Genomic DNA, 15,017 nt, shown 5'->3' on the forward strand with positions numbered 1-15,017 from the left:
TCGGGTCTGATATTGTAAGGACGTTAATTGTCTCTTCTTTCTTTTTTGAGTTAGCTTTTCGTTGGTTCTTTTGCTTATTATGATTTTTTCTTATTTTGTGATTTCAGGTTTTCATGGGCTGATCTAAAAGGAGTTAATTAGTCTGAGAATCAGAATAAGCTCCGTTCCTCTTCAAGTATCTTGTTCATTTTCTTAAGTTGGATTTCAAACCACGAAATAAAGGTACATATATGGTATAATTCTTCATATTTACAAGATTTCTTTCTATCTTGTGTGATTTGGGGATAATTTCTGAAGCTTGTGTCCTTTTTTGTGCTTCACAAACCAGGGACGAGACATAGAGCGCCTTAGAGGATGAAGAAGATCGATAAGTCCTGATATCGACAAAGAAAGGGCCATACACTTAACACTAAGGTACTTTTATTTTCTTGTTTTTGGTTGTGTGTATATATGTATATTGAGATTGACATAAAAAATTAAAAGAAAGATTTGTCTTTGACAGTCCCCCGAATCAATCAATATGTTTTCCTTGTCACAAAGTGAGTTGGATTTGCTTAAATTTTTCTTTTTATTGTAACAATTTAGATGCGTGGGAAAAGAGGAATCTTTGGTTTTGTTGCTGCTTCTTTAGAAGGAGATTATATATATGACTTACATACTTTGCAACGCTTCTTGAAGGTGTACGTATGGAGCCTGGAAGAAGGTGAACGGGTACTAACTCTTGTTAACTAAATCGTGCTTCACTTTGTGTGCTATGGAGTCTATAAGTTTAGGTCATATTACAAGCAGTTAAGCTCTTCTCTCTATTCTAGTTATTTTCTTTTCTCATATACAACTTGTTATTTCAGGACCGTTTGAAGAAACTGAAATCAGAACATGGAAAGATTCAAGTGGGGAACATCACTGTTGATATGGTAATGGATTCTAATCATTTTTATCCCCTCTGTTTGATTATGATAGCTTTCCAGCTCTTATAATATATATTGTTCTCCGTGGTTTGGCTAATCAGGTAACCCCTCTTTTTTTTTTCCTATCTCTACAAGTGAGAGTTCCAAGAATGACTCTTATGAACTGCTAGACGTATGATGTTCAACTAAGAATTTTGTAATTTGTATTGCATGCTAATCAAGACAGGCCATAACTTGACCCATTGTACAACTAATGAATAAAATGCTTGGGATTATGTTTTTTGCTTTTTGGCTTTGCCTGTGAAAATGTTGCTCATGTCTTGACTGAAATAATTCATACAAAATACATTTTAACTTTGTGATGTTCCAGTTCGATACCGTTCTGACTAGGGTAATCTTTGGTGATATTCTTTCTGATCTCGCGGCCGGAGGTTGTCTCAATTGCCAAAAATGTGCTTCAGCAAGCTGGATCTTTGGAAGGTTTTCTCTATTGTTCCCTTATCTTTTTTTTTTTCTCTTTTTTTTCTTTCTTGATGTTGTTGCTGTTTAATCTCATTTGGAAGGTAATCATAGTGGGTGTTTCTTTGCCACTGATATGTCTAAGACATTGCGTTTTTGCTCTGTATCAGGAGTGGAATTTAGCCTTCGGGAGATGCCCAGGAGGAGCTGCTTTCGGAGTTCCCTTTCCGGAGGAGACCACCGCAGCTCCAAAAGAGCCAGATGCATTGCTTCTTGGAGGCATTGGAGAGTCTGTCTTCTCTCTTGTTCAACTTATGTTGTTGTCTCTAAATTTTTTTGGGAAATGCATTTTCTCATATTTTCTTGTTGGTATAATTTTAAGGTACAAATGGGACAACAATGAAAAGCATCTGAGGCCTGACAAGGGGTTATTTCAGCTTCATGAGGTCTCAAAGCCTTTGCAAATCTGAGACCTGCTAAGGCAACCATCCTCAGCCTAATCTCAGAATTTCTTGGTAGTCTGAACTTTGTTTCTTTTGTGAACTTCAAATTATTGTTTTTTTTATACAGTTAATGGATGCTTTCACCTTGAAGACAGATGTAGCAGAAGGTGTTGATCTCAACAGCTTACCGGAGGTCTGTTGAATTATCAGTTTATCAAAACTGATCGTAATTCATATCTTTCTCGTTCTGTGGTGGGACAGTATCATTAAATATGATGTCTCACGGTAACAGGTATTTATTTTGGAGAGCTAAGGGGAATGGGCATAAAGACCAATGAATATGGCGAAGAAGTTGGGTTATATACTGAGGTTTATGCTACCCACGAGGTTCTTTATTGAAAATCTCAGTTCTCAGATGCAGATGGACTAAGCATTTCTTATGTTCTAAGATTGATAGAATTTTGCTCTTGTTGCCTTTGAGACTGCTAGGAAACGGCTTGACAAGATGTGTTCTCTTGTTTCCTGTGCAACGTATATAACACTGATGCTAATGCGATTTGTTTCTCTGCAGGCCTCAGTTTTATGGAGGAAACGAGTAACAGCACTAGCGTCTGAATGTCCTGATGTTGAGCTGTCACACATGTATATTGACATATATTGACAACGCCGCTATGCAGCTTGTTCGTGACCCCAAACAGGTACGCGTATTTACCAAACTATTCAGCGTTGATAGCGCTTTGAAAATTATGTAAATAGGGTTTGATGGTTTCACATATGCAGTTTGACACCATTGTTACAAACAACATCTTTTTGGTGATATATTTATCCGATTAAGCTGCCATCTGCTCAGTGATTCGGTACATTATAAAACAATCTGATCTTTGTCTGAACATAAACCCGTCATGTTTTGTACTGGGACCTGGACTCTTTGAACCTATTCATGGTTATGCACCTGATATTGCTGGGCAGGTTCTAACTCTCTATTCTACAGACAAACACTGCGTTTATATCAAAACTACTTGTATGCCAAAAAATAGTTTCTAACTATGACATTGCTGGACAGGTTCTAACTCCTCGGTTCTTTAAATTTTTCAGGATAAGGCAAACCTGTTGGCAACCATTCTTAGCGCTGCAGTGCTCCGCATATATAATCATATGGCATTTGCTCATTTTTGCCAGTTCTGCGGCTCCTTCATGCAGCAGATACTGGAGATGCGGAACAGTGAGGTAAAAAAGGAAAAGTCAGAGGGAAATCAAATTCTCTTAATGACCCTGTAGATCTTTCTTTTGCTAGATTGTGGTTTCCATCTTGTTTATGGTAGTATAAAAGAGTACCGAAAAAACTGTGTTCTATTTTGTTCTGAAATGCATACTTTGGATGGGGAGATGAGGAGTTAGTTTGCTTTCTGTCTTTTGATCTTTACAGGAATGATGGCATTGAAAATAGATACAGCATTTTGATAAGGTTTGTTAGTGAGGAATCTACTGATACATTCTACCAACATTTTAGAGGGAAACAATTCAATTCTCTGGAGTCAACCTATGTCAGATGTATATTATTTACGTTGAATATGAAATTAACTATATCTTTGTGATTTGATTACCTGCTGCCAACTCTGTGCAGGAAGATGTACTGTTGGTGGTTCACGATAAGCAGGATATACCTCACTCTTCCCCTTTGGCTACGAGTGAGACTATACTCTCTGCCCCGTCTTTGGAGAATGGCTCTACTTCGGCTATAGTTGTGATTCAGAGTGATCAATCTAATGCTACTGCTTTACCAAGTTCAGTGGGGGAGAAGGAGACTGAAGTCTGGATCACCCCTAAACCAAGTCGTACTAGTCCGTCTAAAGGACATGATAGGCAGGGTTGGGGGGAGATTTCACTGCTGAAAAATTCCTATGGGGTTTTGGGGACGGAGGAAGCACTTGGTGAGGATTTGGAGGATTCTCAAGAGGAGGGTTCTAGTCTGGTTGTAGAGGAAGGGCGTCAACCTCCTTTGGAGGATTCAGCTACTCGTCAAACTGGGACTGCTATAAACCGCGGCTCTCAGACGGAAGTTCCTGTGAGGACATATTTGCTTCGAGGTAATAAAACAGTAAAGAAGGATCGTTCAAATCTTCCTGCTCAGTCTGTTAGGGATCTCCCTAGAGATCAGAGTAAGAAGCCTCCTTTAAAACATTAAATGTCTGGTTTATGTTGGAATGTCCGGGGTCTAAATAAATCTTCTAAGCATTCCATCATAAAACAGTGGGTGGAGGGGAATCAATTTCAGTTTGGTTGTTTGCTGGAGACCAGGGTCAGAGAGGGCAAGGCTCAGCGGTTGGGGAGTTATTTGTTTCCTGGCTGATCTGTTTTAACAAATTATGAACATAATTGTCGAGGACGTATTTGGGTTGTTTGGAAGGATGATGTGCGGGTGGATCCTTTCTTTAAGAGTGAGCAGTTAATTACTGTCTCGGTGAAGCTTGGAGCTCAGAAAGAGGAGTTCTTCTGCTCCTTTGTCTATGCATTACATACTATGGAGGCTCGTAAAGCATTATGGCAGGAGATTCGTGATCACCATGATTCCCCTCTCTTTCGTAATAAACCGTGGATCTTATGTGGAGGCTTTAACGAGACGTTGGATATGGCGGAGCATTCTTGGGTCGATGTTAATCCGATCATCTCGGGGGGTATGCGAGACTTTCAAAATGTGGTGAACTATTGTGCTCTCTCTGATCCGGTGTACCATGGTCCTCTTTTTACGTGGTGCAATAAGAGGGATGGTGATCTGATCCTTAAAAAGCTGGATCGTGTTTTGGTCAATGATACTTGGACAAGACTGAATCCGCAGGCGTATAGTGTCTTCGCGAGTGGCGGAGTGTCTAATCACTTGAATTGTAGGATAATGGTCACCGGGGGAAGTGCTAATTCTGGTCGCAGGCGTATGCCATTTAAGTTTGTTAACTTAATGACGAGTATGGAGGAATTCTTACCCTTGGTTGATACCTATTGGCAGGATACACAACCGTTATTTCTGTCAACCTCTTCTTTGTTTCGATTCTCTAAGAAGCTTAAAGGCTTAAAGCCAAGGCTCCGGAGCTTGGCAAAACGTCGTCTGGGTGATTTGATTATCAAAACAAAAGCGGCTTATGAGACTCTGTGTCAAAAACAGCAGGCAAATTTGGCTGATCCTTCGCTGTTGGCAATGGAGGAGGAGAATGTTGCATATAAGAGATGGGATTTCTTAGCTGGTTTAGAAGAAAAATATCTTAAACAGAAGGCTAAGTTACACTGGCTGCGAGTGGGAGATAGGAACAATAAGGTCTTTCATAAAGCTGTAACGGTACGAGCAGCTCTGAATTCTATTAAAGAGATTCACTGCCCAAATGGTCGAGTAGTTGACACGGAGGGGGATATCAAAGTCGAGGCTGAACGACATTTTAGAGAGTTTCTGCATACCATTCCTATTGATTTTGAGGGGACTTCAGTGGCAGAGATGGAACTCTTGATGCCTTATCGCTGTTCTGCGGTTGAGCAACATGCTTTGGTACGACCTGTTTTGGGAGAGGAAATCAAGAATGTGCTTTTTTCCATGCCAAATGATAAGTCTCCAGGTCCATATGGGTTTACTTCTGAGTTCTATAAGGCAGCTTGGCCAGTTCTTGGTATGGAGTTTGTGTTAGCAGTGCAATCTTTCTTTGCTAATGGTTTCTTGCCTAAGGGTATTAATTCTACGATTCTTGCATTAATTCCCAAAAAGGTGGCTGCACGGGAGATGAGAGATTATAGACCTATTTCATGTTGTAATGTTCTTTACAAAGTTATCTCAAAGATAATTGCAAACAGATTGAAACGGGTGTTGCCAAAGTTCGTATCCAGTAATCAGTTTGCCTTTGTGCAAGATTGGTTGTTGATAGAAAATGTTCTGTTGGCCACTGAAATTGTCAAGGATTACCATAAGGATTCCCTGTCTGGACGTTGTGCTATCAAGATAGATATTTCCAAGGCCTTGGACTCGGTTCAATGGTCCTTTCTCTCTAAAGTGCCCTCTGCAATGCAATTCCCTCCTACGTTTGTTCATTGGATCATGCTATGCGTTACCACTGCCTCGTTCTCTGTACAGGTTAATGGGGAGCTCGCAGGTTTTTTTCGAAGCTCTAGGGTTCTTCGACAAGGTTGTTCTTTGTCCCCCTATTTGTTTGTGGTCTGTATGGATGTCCTTTCAAAATTGCTTGACAAGGCAGCGGGGGAGCGGTTATTTGGGTTTCACCCCAGGTGTCGGAACTTAGGCCTCACCCATTTAAGTTTTGCGGATGATCTGATGGTTCTTTCTGATGGTCAGGCGCGTTCCATTGATGGTATTATTGCTGTTTTTACTCAGTTTGCGAAGATCTCCGGACTCACCATTAGCATGGGGAAGTCCACTCTGTATTTAGCGGGTGATGTCTCTCAAGCTCCTCAGACTTATCCATTTACGCTTGGTTCTCTCCCTGTGAGATACTTGGGCCTCCCTTTGGTTACCAAATGTCTTAGTCTTGGTGATTGCTCGCCATTATTGGAGCAGATAAAAAAGAGAATTAGCTCTTGGTCTATATGTTCCCTCTCTTTTGCGGGTAGATTCGAATTGATCTCCTCTGTTCTGTGGAGTGTTTGCAACTTCTGGATGGCTGCTTATAGGTTACCATGTGCATGTATTAAAGCTATTAACTCCCTTTGTTCTGCTTTCCTCTGGTCGGGGACGGAGTTGAATAGTCGTAAAGCTAAGGTTGCCTGGGAAGATGTGTGTAAACCAAAGACTGAAGGTGGACTTGGTTTGCGGTCTCTACAGAAGGCAAATAAGGTGTGTTGCATGAAGCTGATATGGCGGATAGTCTCTCATGGGAATTCCCTATGGGTGAGATGGGTCCATGAGAATTTATTAAAACAGGCCTCCTTTTGGTCTATGAAACCTTCGACAACTGTAGGGTCGTGGATCTGGACTAAGCTCCTAAAATATCGTGCGGTGGCTCAAACGTTTTGTAAGGTTGAAGTTGGCAATGGTGAGCTTGCCTCTTTTTGGTTTGATCGTTGGTCGAGCATGGGAACGTTTTCGGAAGTCTTGGGTGATCGAGGGGTTCTGGATATGGGGATCAGTTGGCGTAGCTCTGTTGCCGAGGCGTGGGCACGATCACTTAAATGCTATTGAGAATGCTCTGGCTTTGCAATGGCAACATCGACAACAATGTGAGGATCGGGTTCTATGGAGAGGAAAAAACGATGTGTACCGACCAAAGTTCTCCACTCGAGACACTTGGAATCGTATTCGTGTTACGGGTACCACGGTGGCATGGCATAAGGGAATCTGGTTTCGACATGCCACACCAAAGTTCTCTTTATGTGTGTGGTTAGCTGCCCTGGATAGACTTTCGACTGGTGCTCGCATGGTTGCTTGGAATGGATATGCGGCAGGAACCTGTGTACTATGTCAGCTCGCTCTAGAGACTCGAGACCATCTCTTCTTTGCTTGTGGTTTTGTCTCTACTGTGTGGGAACCTCTTGCTAAAGGGTTGCTGCAAGTAAGCTACTCAACAGATTGGTCTACTATCCTAAACCACTTATCCAACTCTCAGCTCCCTCTGGTGATCGGGTTTCTCAGCAGGTATGTATTCCAGGCTGTGGTTTACACAATATGGAGGGAACGTAATGGTCGACGGCATGGGGACAAACCTAACACTACTGCACAACTCATTGAGTGGATAGATCGCCAAGTCAAGGATCAGATCCTTGATGTTGATCTGTTGGGGGATCGGTCTTATGATGAAGCGTTTCAAATATGGCTACAGGCTAGACTATAGTTGTAGGAGAGGCTGACTAAGTATATGGCTTTCAGCTAAGATAATTTTTCAAAACATGTTGCACAAGTTGTAAAACAGTGTATTTTTCTTTGAATATAATTTAACATTAGATTCAAAAAATATATATATATATATATTCCTGTTTCAGAGAGATTGGACCAAGACACTGGTGGGTGGTGGCATTTTTACAACCATGTGCAAATTCTTCTTGTCCAGTAGTAAGGCTCTTTTAGCATTTGCAGGAAAAGAACCAGGGGGAGGGCCGGGATCTGCTTCATCTTTGTCCTTGTCCTCTGGAGTGTTGTTCTTTGGTAGAGATACAGGTTTCTGAACAGTTGGCTGTCTCCACTTATTCCAGGTGAGGCAGTAAAGAGGATGGTTTGGGGATGGTCTGGGTAATTTGGAGTCGTGTAACGGTGTAGGCGGAATCTCCCCACATAGGGCTGGGGATAGAGAAGCCAGCGAGTGTGCTGGTTGCCCAAAACATCACGTACAAGACCTCGCTGGCTTCTCTACCCCCAGCCCTATGTGGGGAGATTCCGCCTACACCGTTGCACGGCTCCATATTACCCAGACCATCCTCTTTACTGCCTCACCTATTTCTGGAATAAGTGGAGACAGCCAACTGTTCAGAAACATGTATCTCTATTAAAGAACAACACTCCAGAGGACAAAGATGACACCAAAGCAGATCCCGGCGCGCCCCCTGGTTCATTTCCTACCTCAGCTTTTTATGGTCGTAGCAAACTGTAAGTGAGAAGAAAACAGACGACCCATGCCACTGAAGTCCAGTCTCTCCTCAAAGCTTTCAATAACTTTCTGGATAGCATTACCAAGTTTGTTGCTACTCTTTTTTACTGTCATTAGACTTGCTGTGATGTGATGTCTCATCTTTTCTTCTTTTCACTGCAGCACTATGGAAGATGATAAACTGACTAGCGCTGAGGCTCTCTGGATTGCGCTTCAGAAGCAAATTTCAGGGAATTAGGATTGCTGGGACTGGTTTCTCTTGAAGAGACTAGGAAACAGGTCTCTCCTCTTCTCTTCACTCCTCTATTAATTCTCACTTCTTTGTACGTATATTTCGCCAAAATACTCTCTGCTAGCTTCTTATTGTTTTTCTTCTTTGTTAAATCCCCACTGGGAAAAGATTATGCTACATCTGTTAACGTTTTTTAGAATCTAAACAATCTTGCAACTCTGCGATTGGATGCTCTTGTCACTTAATCATTCTGTCCCCTCTAGGTAGTTTCCAGAACTCTTCGTATTCCCTTTTTCCATCGGTTATTATTGCCAATAGGTTTCTAATACCCAGTTGTTTGGTGGTTTCTGGAGGAGTTAAAGCAGAGGTTGCTGTCGGAGCTACTCTTTCTTCTCTACCCGAAACCTCGCTGAACACCGGAAGACCATCTCTACAGTAAGAATAAATCACAGCTCAATAATATTCCAAGGTTTTTTCAAAACGAAAACGAAAACGAAAGAAAGAAACTGGCCAACTCACATCAACCGAAGCGGGAGACAGATGAAGGATCTCAACATTTCTTATCCCTGTAACAAGATTCGTCACATCCCGCCTCTTGACATTACCTGCCTCATCAAGATCCAGCTTAGCTTCGACTAGGGAATCCAAATTAACTTGCATATACTCAGCCAAGGCACAATCTGAGTACTCAAGGTAGACAAGATTCTGTAGGTCAAATGACATAGAGGTAGCATCATAAACATCAATTGGAGAATCGTAGTAAACTGATAGTCGCTTGAGGGTTGGACTCGAGATGGGCTCAGGCATTCCTGTAAATTCCTTGTGACGGACACACCCTTTTCCTGAATATAATCAAGAATAAAGATCACACAATGTACCTCCTCTATAGTCACATCATCACGAAGAAAACAAAGAAGGGCATTTTACCTTCCTCGTCAATCCCTCCTCGAACATTAAGTAGGGGGAAAACGCTTGAAATAAAGCGTGCTGGAGAGAAGCTGAACCATTGCAGGACAACTCATCTGCCTGTGATGCTGATGTTGATAGATCTGCAGGACACCAAACACAGAGAATAAGATCTTACATAACTCTTTTTTATCTTTGAAAAAAAAAATCTGATATAAGCAAAGGATGAAAGGTAATTGATCAAAAGAGCAAAGGAAACCTCACCAAGTGTCAGTGATAACAGTGGAAACCTAAAAGATTTATACCTCGGACAGTTGTAATAGAGTGGCAAGAACGACGATCCAATCTTTGAACTTGACAGAACACATCTGGGCCAATAGAAACTCCGCATCTAACCGTTTCTGTAGCTCACTCATTTGGAGCTGAGGACATGTATCTGAGGTAAGATAAAGTTTCTCAAACAATGCAGAGACTTCTATAGTCTAGGGATCTACGTGCTTGGTTTTCACATTGTTTCAAACAGCAGAAAAAGAAAAGAGTTTTAAACATCAAAGAGACCACAACGGAGTTAATTTCTAGGAATGCAAATTTTTTACCAAACATCAAGTAACTGGCATGACTTTAAAGTATGCTCTTTACAGAATTAAGCAACATGAGGACTTTGCTCTTTGAACAAAGACCTGCAATTGCATCCTGATCAGAGTCGTGTTAATCAAATAAAATGGATCAGAAGGCAATTGTATGACTCTAGTAAATAAACTTTCTTAAAACCAGAAAGACCAAAATGGACACGAAAAGAGTCAATAGATATAAACTTTACATGCGAGTAATAGTATGCGACAGCCATATTTACCTGTAATAGCCATAATGCACAGTACTGACACCTACCAGTTTGGAAATCACCTACAACATTTATATACTTAGTGTCCGATTCGAAACATAGTCTAACAGATTTCTATAGAGTTCTATGATAGAGACATCAAGAACCTGGGATATGCATGTTTTGAAAAGAAAAAAAATTGTGTTTAGTGGTGAATAATTTTTTTTTTGCTTTAGGCATCCAATTAATTTGCGCCGGCCCTGGTAACTCTATATATTTAAAATGATATTTCAATCAGTTTGTTAATTTCCAACCTTTAGTTTCAGTATAATTGTCATACGTTATTACGTTGCAGTACAATTTTGTCAAAAAAGTTGTATTTGTCAAAATATATATAAGAGTAAAGAGGTACACAACTAAAGATCTTCATTAGTATATATTTATCTAATCAGAGCCATTAGTTTTGTCACGTAGCTCCTGATCAGTCTGATCAAGTTTTGGATCGAACATACATATATAAGCATCTATAGATTTTGTTCCGGTTTAGCTTGGTTTACTCTAAATGTTCAACAAACATTTCGAATGCTATATAGTATATATGTATGTATATATATATATATTATTTTTTTAATCCATTTTATATATGTCTTCATACTCTAATGACTAAACGATGTCGATGTGTCTAATAAACTGGTTTTTATATACTTGTCTTTAGTAAACTAATTTATATATACTTATATAACTAGTAAATGTGTCTTCGATTTTATAGCTATAGCATGTTATCTTGACTCCAATGGTGTGGGATCAATTATCTGTGTGTGGTGGTGTTCTGAATTCTGATATATATGTGTGGAGAACTATTCTATAGAACTAGAACACAAGAACTTCAAAGAATTAAGAACACAAACTAAAAGAATTACTCTCTTTTATTAACCTTTAGGAAAATCACTCAAAACCTAAAGCTCTCTCTTGTTCTCTCTTAAACTTATAAGTTATGCAACACCCTTGCATCTTCTTATATAGTAAAGACCTTAAACAAAACTTCCTAATTCAAATTGGAAAACTAACTTATTAAATAACTCCTAAATCTCAAATATGTATATTAAGCTTTTCTCCTAAATATACTTGTCTTTGTCCTCAAGCTATGTCAAGCTTATTCAACATATTCCTCATTATCTATTAAATACATTATTTTATTCATGTTTATGTATCATCATAATATAATACGAGAGCCCCAATCTGAAATCTTTAATTTGTTGTGGCATTTGCTGATCAAATAATTTAGTAGTAATAATGGCGCTGCAGATTCAATTTTGTAACGAATTATATCTTTAACATAAAGTTAAATTTCATTTGTATTATGACAATCACAATGATTTAGGGTTTATGATTGCTCGATTAATAATAATCTATCAATGATTTAGTGTAAAAGCTCTATAAATATCTCTAAATGATTGACGGCGCTTATGACATCAAAGAATTGTATATTTCCATCTTATTGTTATGTCAACTTTTCTTTTTCTTGTTTTTCAGTTTTGTTATGTTAACTTTTTCCATGATGAAGTTAATTTTGATCGCCAGAATGTGGAGACAAGGCAATTAGAACTATACTCTACGCTCAATTTATACAAAGTAAATCTTGTTAAAAAGACACTAGAAAAAAGGTTAGAGAGAACAAGTTTTTTAGGTGTGTTGAAGAACGAAACAATATGGTTTTTAGTACGTTCGGAATTGTCAGCTTAGTTTTTATAGGAGTTTGTCCTATCATACTCATCGTGATTGTTCTAATGAGTAAGTTTCTTATCATCAACCAAACACGGGTTGAACCCACCAGTTCCAATGCATAACTTTTATCATGTAATTAAGTAGATCAGTTATTTTAGCATGTACGGAGCCTATATAACAAACATATCAATATATTTATTTTGCTATTTAAAGAATTATTTATTTTCTTTTATATTTTATGAAATTGTAATCCTCTTTATTATCCTACTATATTAATTGGGAAGTACACATATAAAACTAACCTTAAAATGTGTAAAAAAATTACATTCAATTGTCATTAGAAAAATTTAATTAAGATAAATTAATTAATTAAATAAATATAACTAGTTAAAAAACGAAAATAGTAGACACGTCAAATAAAATAAATAGTAGAAATGTTAAAAAAAAAAATCTATTAGAACCAAAACTAATTTGTACTAAAAAAAAATTAACAGATAAGATTTAGTTGCTCTTTTTTACATGTTAGTTATATTTTTCTACTTATTTCACAATTATAGCAAAGATTTAGTTCAATAGACAAAGGTTTAAACAATTTTATTCATTACATGTAAATGTTTTATTGACAGGTTTTCAATGAATATTTTTAAATACAAAAATTATAATATAAGCAATAAATATTTAACCACAAACAGTTATAAATAACACAATAACAAAATAAATTATTATAAATTTTCATCAAAAAAAAGTTCAGCCCGCGGTTTGCCGCGGGAGAATACCTAGTTCATATTTAAATGATATTGCAATAAATATCTCAACATTTTGTTTCTCCATTCGCTTGCCAATAAAAGTTGTATTTAAATGATTTTACCAGTGACCGATAATGGTGCCTTGGCTTGTTCAAATCGCTTCAGGATATCTTAGATTTAGCTTACTTAACATTCTCATATGTCTTATATCTAATCCCTTCTTTCGGTGGGTGCATTGTATCTGAAAAAAATTAGAAAAAAAAAATTATATTATCAACTATTTGAGTAATTAAACATGAGGGGTGTCATATTTTAAAAAAAAAAAAAACTAAAGTCTCACGTTGCTGCAGTGAGAGACAGACTATTTGTATAATTGTGAATAGAAAACGTACTAATTTGCTTATTACTTTCCAAAAACGTACTAAAAACACAAATACCTCTTTTTTGAATGTGATTTATGACTACAACTGAAACAGCTTGAAGCCTTGAACTATATCCGAAGTTATTTCAGTTTGGTTTGATTTGGTTTGGTTTAATTAAAATGTCAACCAATTAGTATGAGTAATTTAAACTCGACACAACAAACTGTGTCGTTTCTTGAAGGATAAGTAGAATAGAAGAATTTAAACGAAATCCCAAATTTCCTAATTCCTAAAGCTCAGAATTACCTTGGGGATTAAATGATCAACGATCTTCTCTCTTACAAGTGCTCACGTTCTTTCACCACATTCATGTATTTAGTTTCTATACCTAATCATTGACACATCATCATCGTTACTTGTCATTTTGGAAAGTTGCTCTTCTCTAATCTATGTTCTTAATTTATGGATCATCTATGGTTTAACACGATCAGGAAAATTTGAGTCTCCCTATATAAGTTTTCACTCTTTTTTGTGTTGGTGTATATTGTGGTTAATCTAGCAAAGAGAGACTTGTTGATCCGGAATGAACTCTTGCAGCTGTGACTTCAGACCCTGCATTGCAAATAAAAAAATAACACCACAAGCAGCACTTCCAGAACTAATACTAAGAAGGGAGAAAAACAAATTATTTGTAGTGGTAATCAAATAATTTTGGTACGTACGTTATAATGGGTCAGTGGCATTAAATTTTGTAACGATAATTAATATATTCTCGAACACTAGCTACGTACTCCACAAATAATATATTCTCCACTGATCATTTATATTATTATTTTTTGAAGTACATTTTGGTTTATGTCCTTCAAGTTTTATTTATTTAATATATTTTATTTACAACATTAATCCCTGACAAATTTTCTAAAATAACATTTCGTAGAAACTCAATTAATGGAACTATTTAAATCTACCTAATTTGATATGTTTATTGCCATAAATAGCTGGGCAACATCTATACATTTCGATTTTTCCATAAACATCTACACAATAAATTTTTAATCCCATAAAAATCTTCAAACATATTTTAATAGATCTTTAGAGAAAAAATCTGTTATTTTTCCTAAATTATCTCGGCTTAATTAATAGTTTCCATTTAATATTTTATACATTTATTGAAGAAATATACATAATATTAGCTTAAAATCGAGAATAGAAACAATTAATTTTTATATACATTAAACACATAAAATAACTATTACTTCTCACATATATCTATATTATTTTACATAAAAAACACAATCAATTGGTGTACCGCGGGTCAAAACTTAGATAGCATAGTAACATCTATATTAAAAACAAAAAAAAAACTTAACCATTTTATTTAAAATCATAAATGAACATTAAAATCGTCTCATAAATTCAATAAATAGTTATAGGTATATAATTTAAAAATTAATAAATAACAAACAAATATAATCTACGTATTTTAAATATTTAAAATTAAAAATTATAGTCCCGCGGTATACAGCGGATTAAATCCTAGTATACTCTCTTTTTTTTACCACCTAATGCAACAAGATTTGATAAAAACTGGAAAACTACCATTTCTTTTGACGTTTGATTTAGGAAAGTAGACAGTAAAAACCCTATTCTGGATTATATACGGGAAGTATTAATATTTAGTATATATATACATACGGCATTCAAGTATTGATAGGCGGTGTATTGCTAGCACATTAAATTTGTATCTTATTGTGTTATGTAAACTTTTCTCTTTTTGTATTTCAGTATTTGATTTCTTACTATATTATATTTTAACTTTGATTCCCCAAGTGGTAGAGAGAAGGCAA

At 37.1% G+C, this 15,017-nt stretch overlaps 1 protein-coding gene across 1 annotated transcript; it reads right to left on the reverse strand.

The window, feature by feature from the left end:
• LOC104753245 (F-box/LRR-repeat protein At3g60040-like) lies at positions 9,006-10,383 on the reverse strand. The gene is made up of 5 exons (XM_019237657.1): positions 10,371-10,383; positions 9,823-9,953; positions 9,582-9,660; positions 9,131-9,453; positions 9,006-9,041 (listed from the first exon to the last, which is right to left on the reverse strand). Exons 1-5 carry the CDS (start codon positions 10,381-10,383, stop codon positions 9,006-9,008), a joined length of 582 nt encoding a protein of 193 aa, XP_019093202.1.

The sequence above is a fragment of the Camelina sativa genome, chromosome 16 (genome assembly GCF_000633955.1).
Source record: "Camelina sativa cultivar DH55 chromosome 16, Cs, whole genome shotgun sequence".
NCBI lineage: Eukaryota > Viridiplantae > Streptophyta > Magnoliopsida > Brassicales > Brassicaceae > Camelina > Camelina sativa.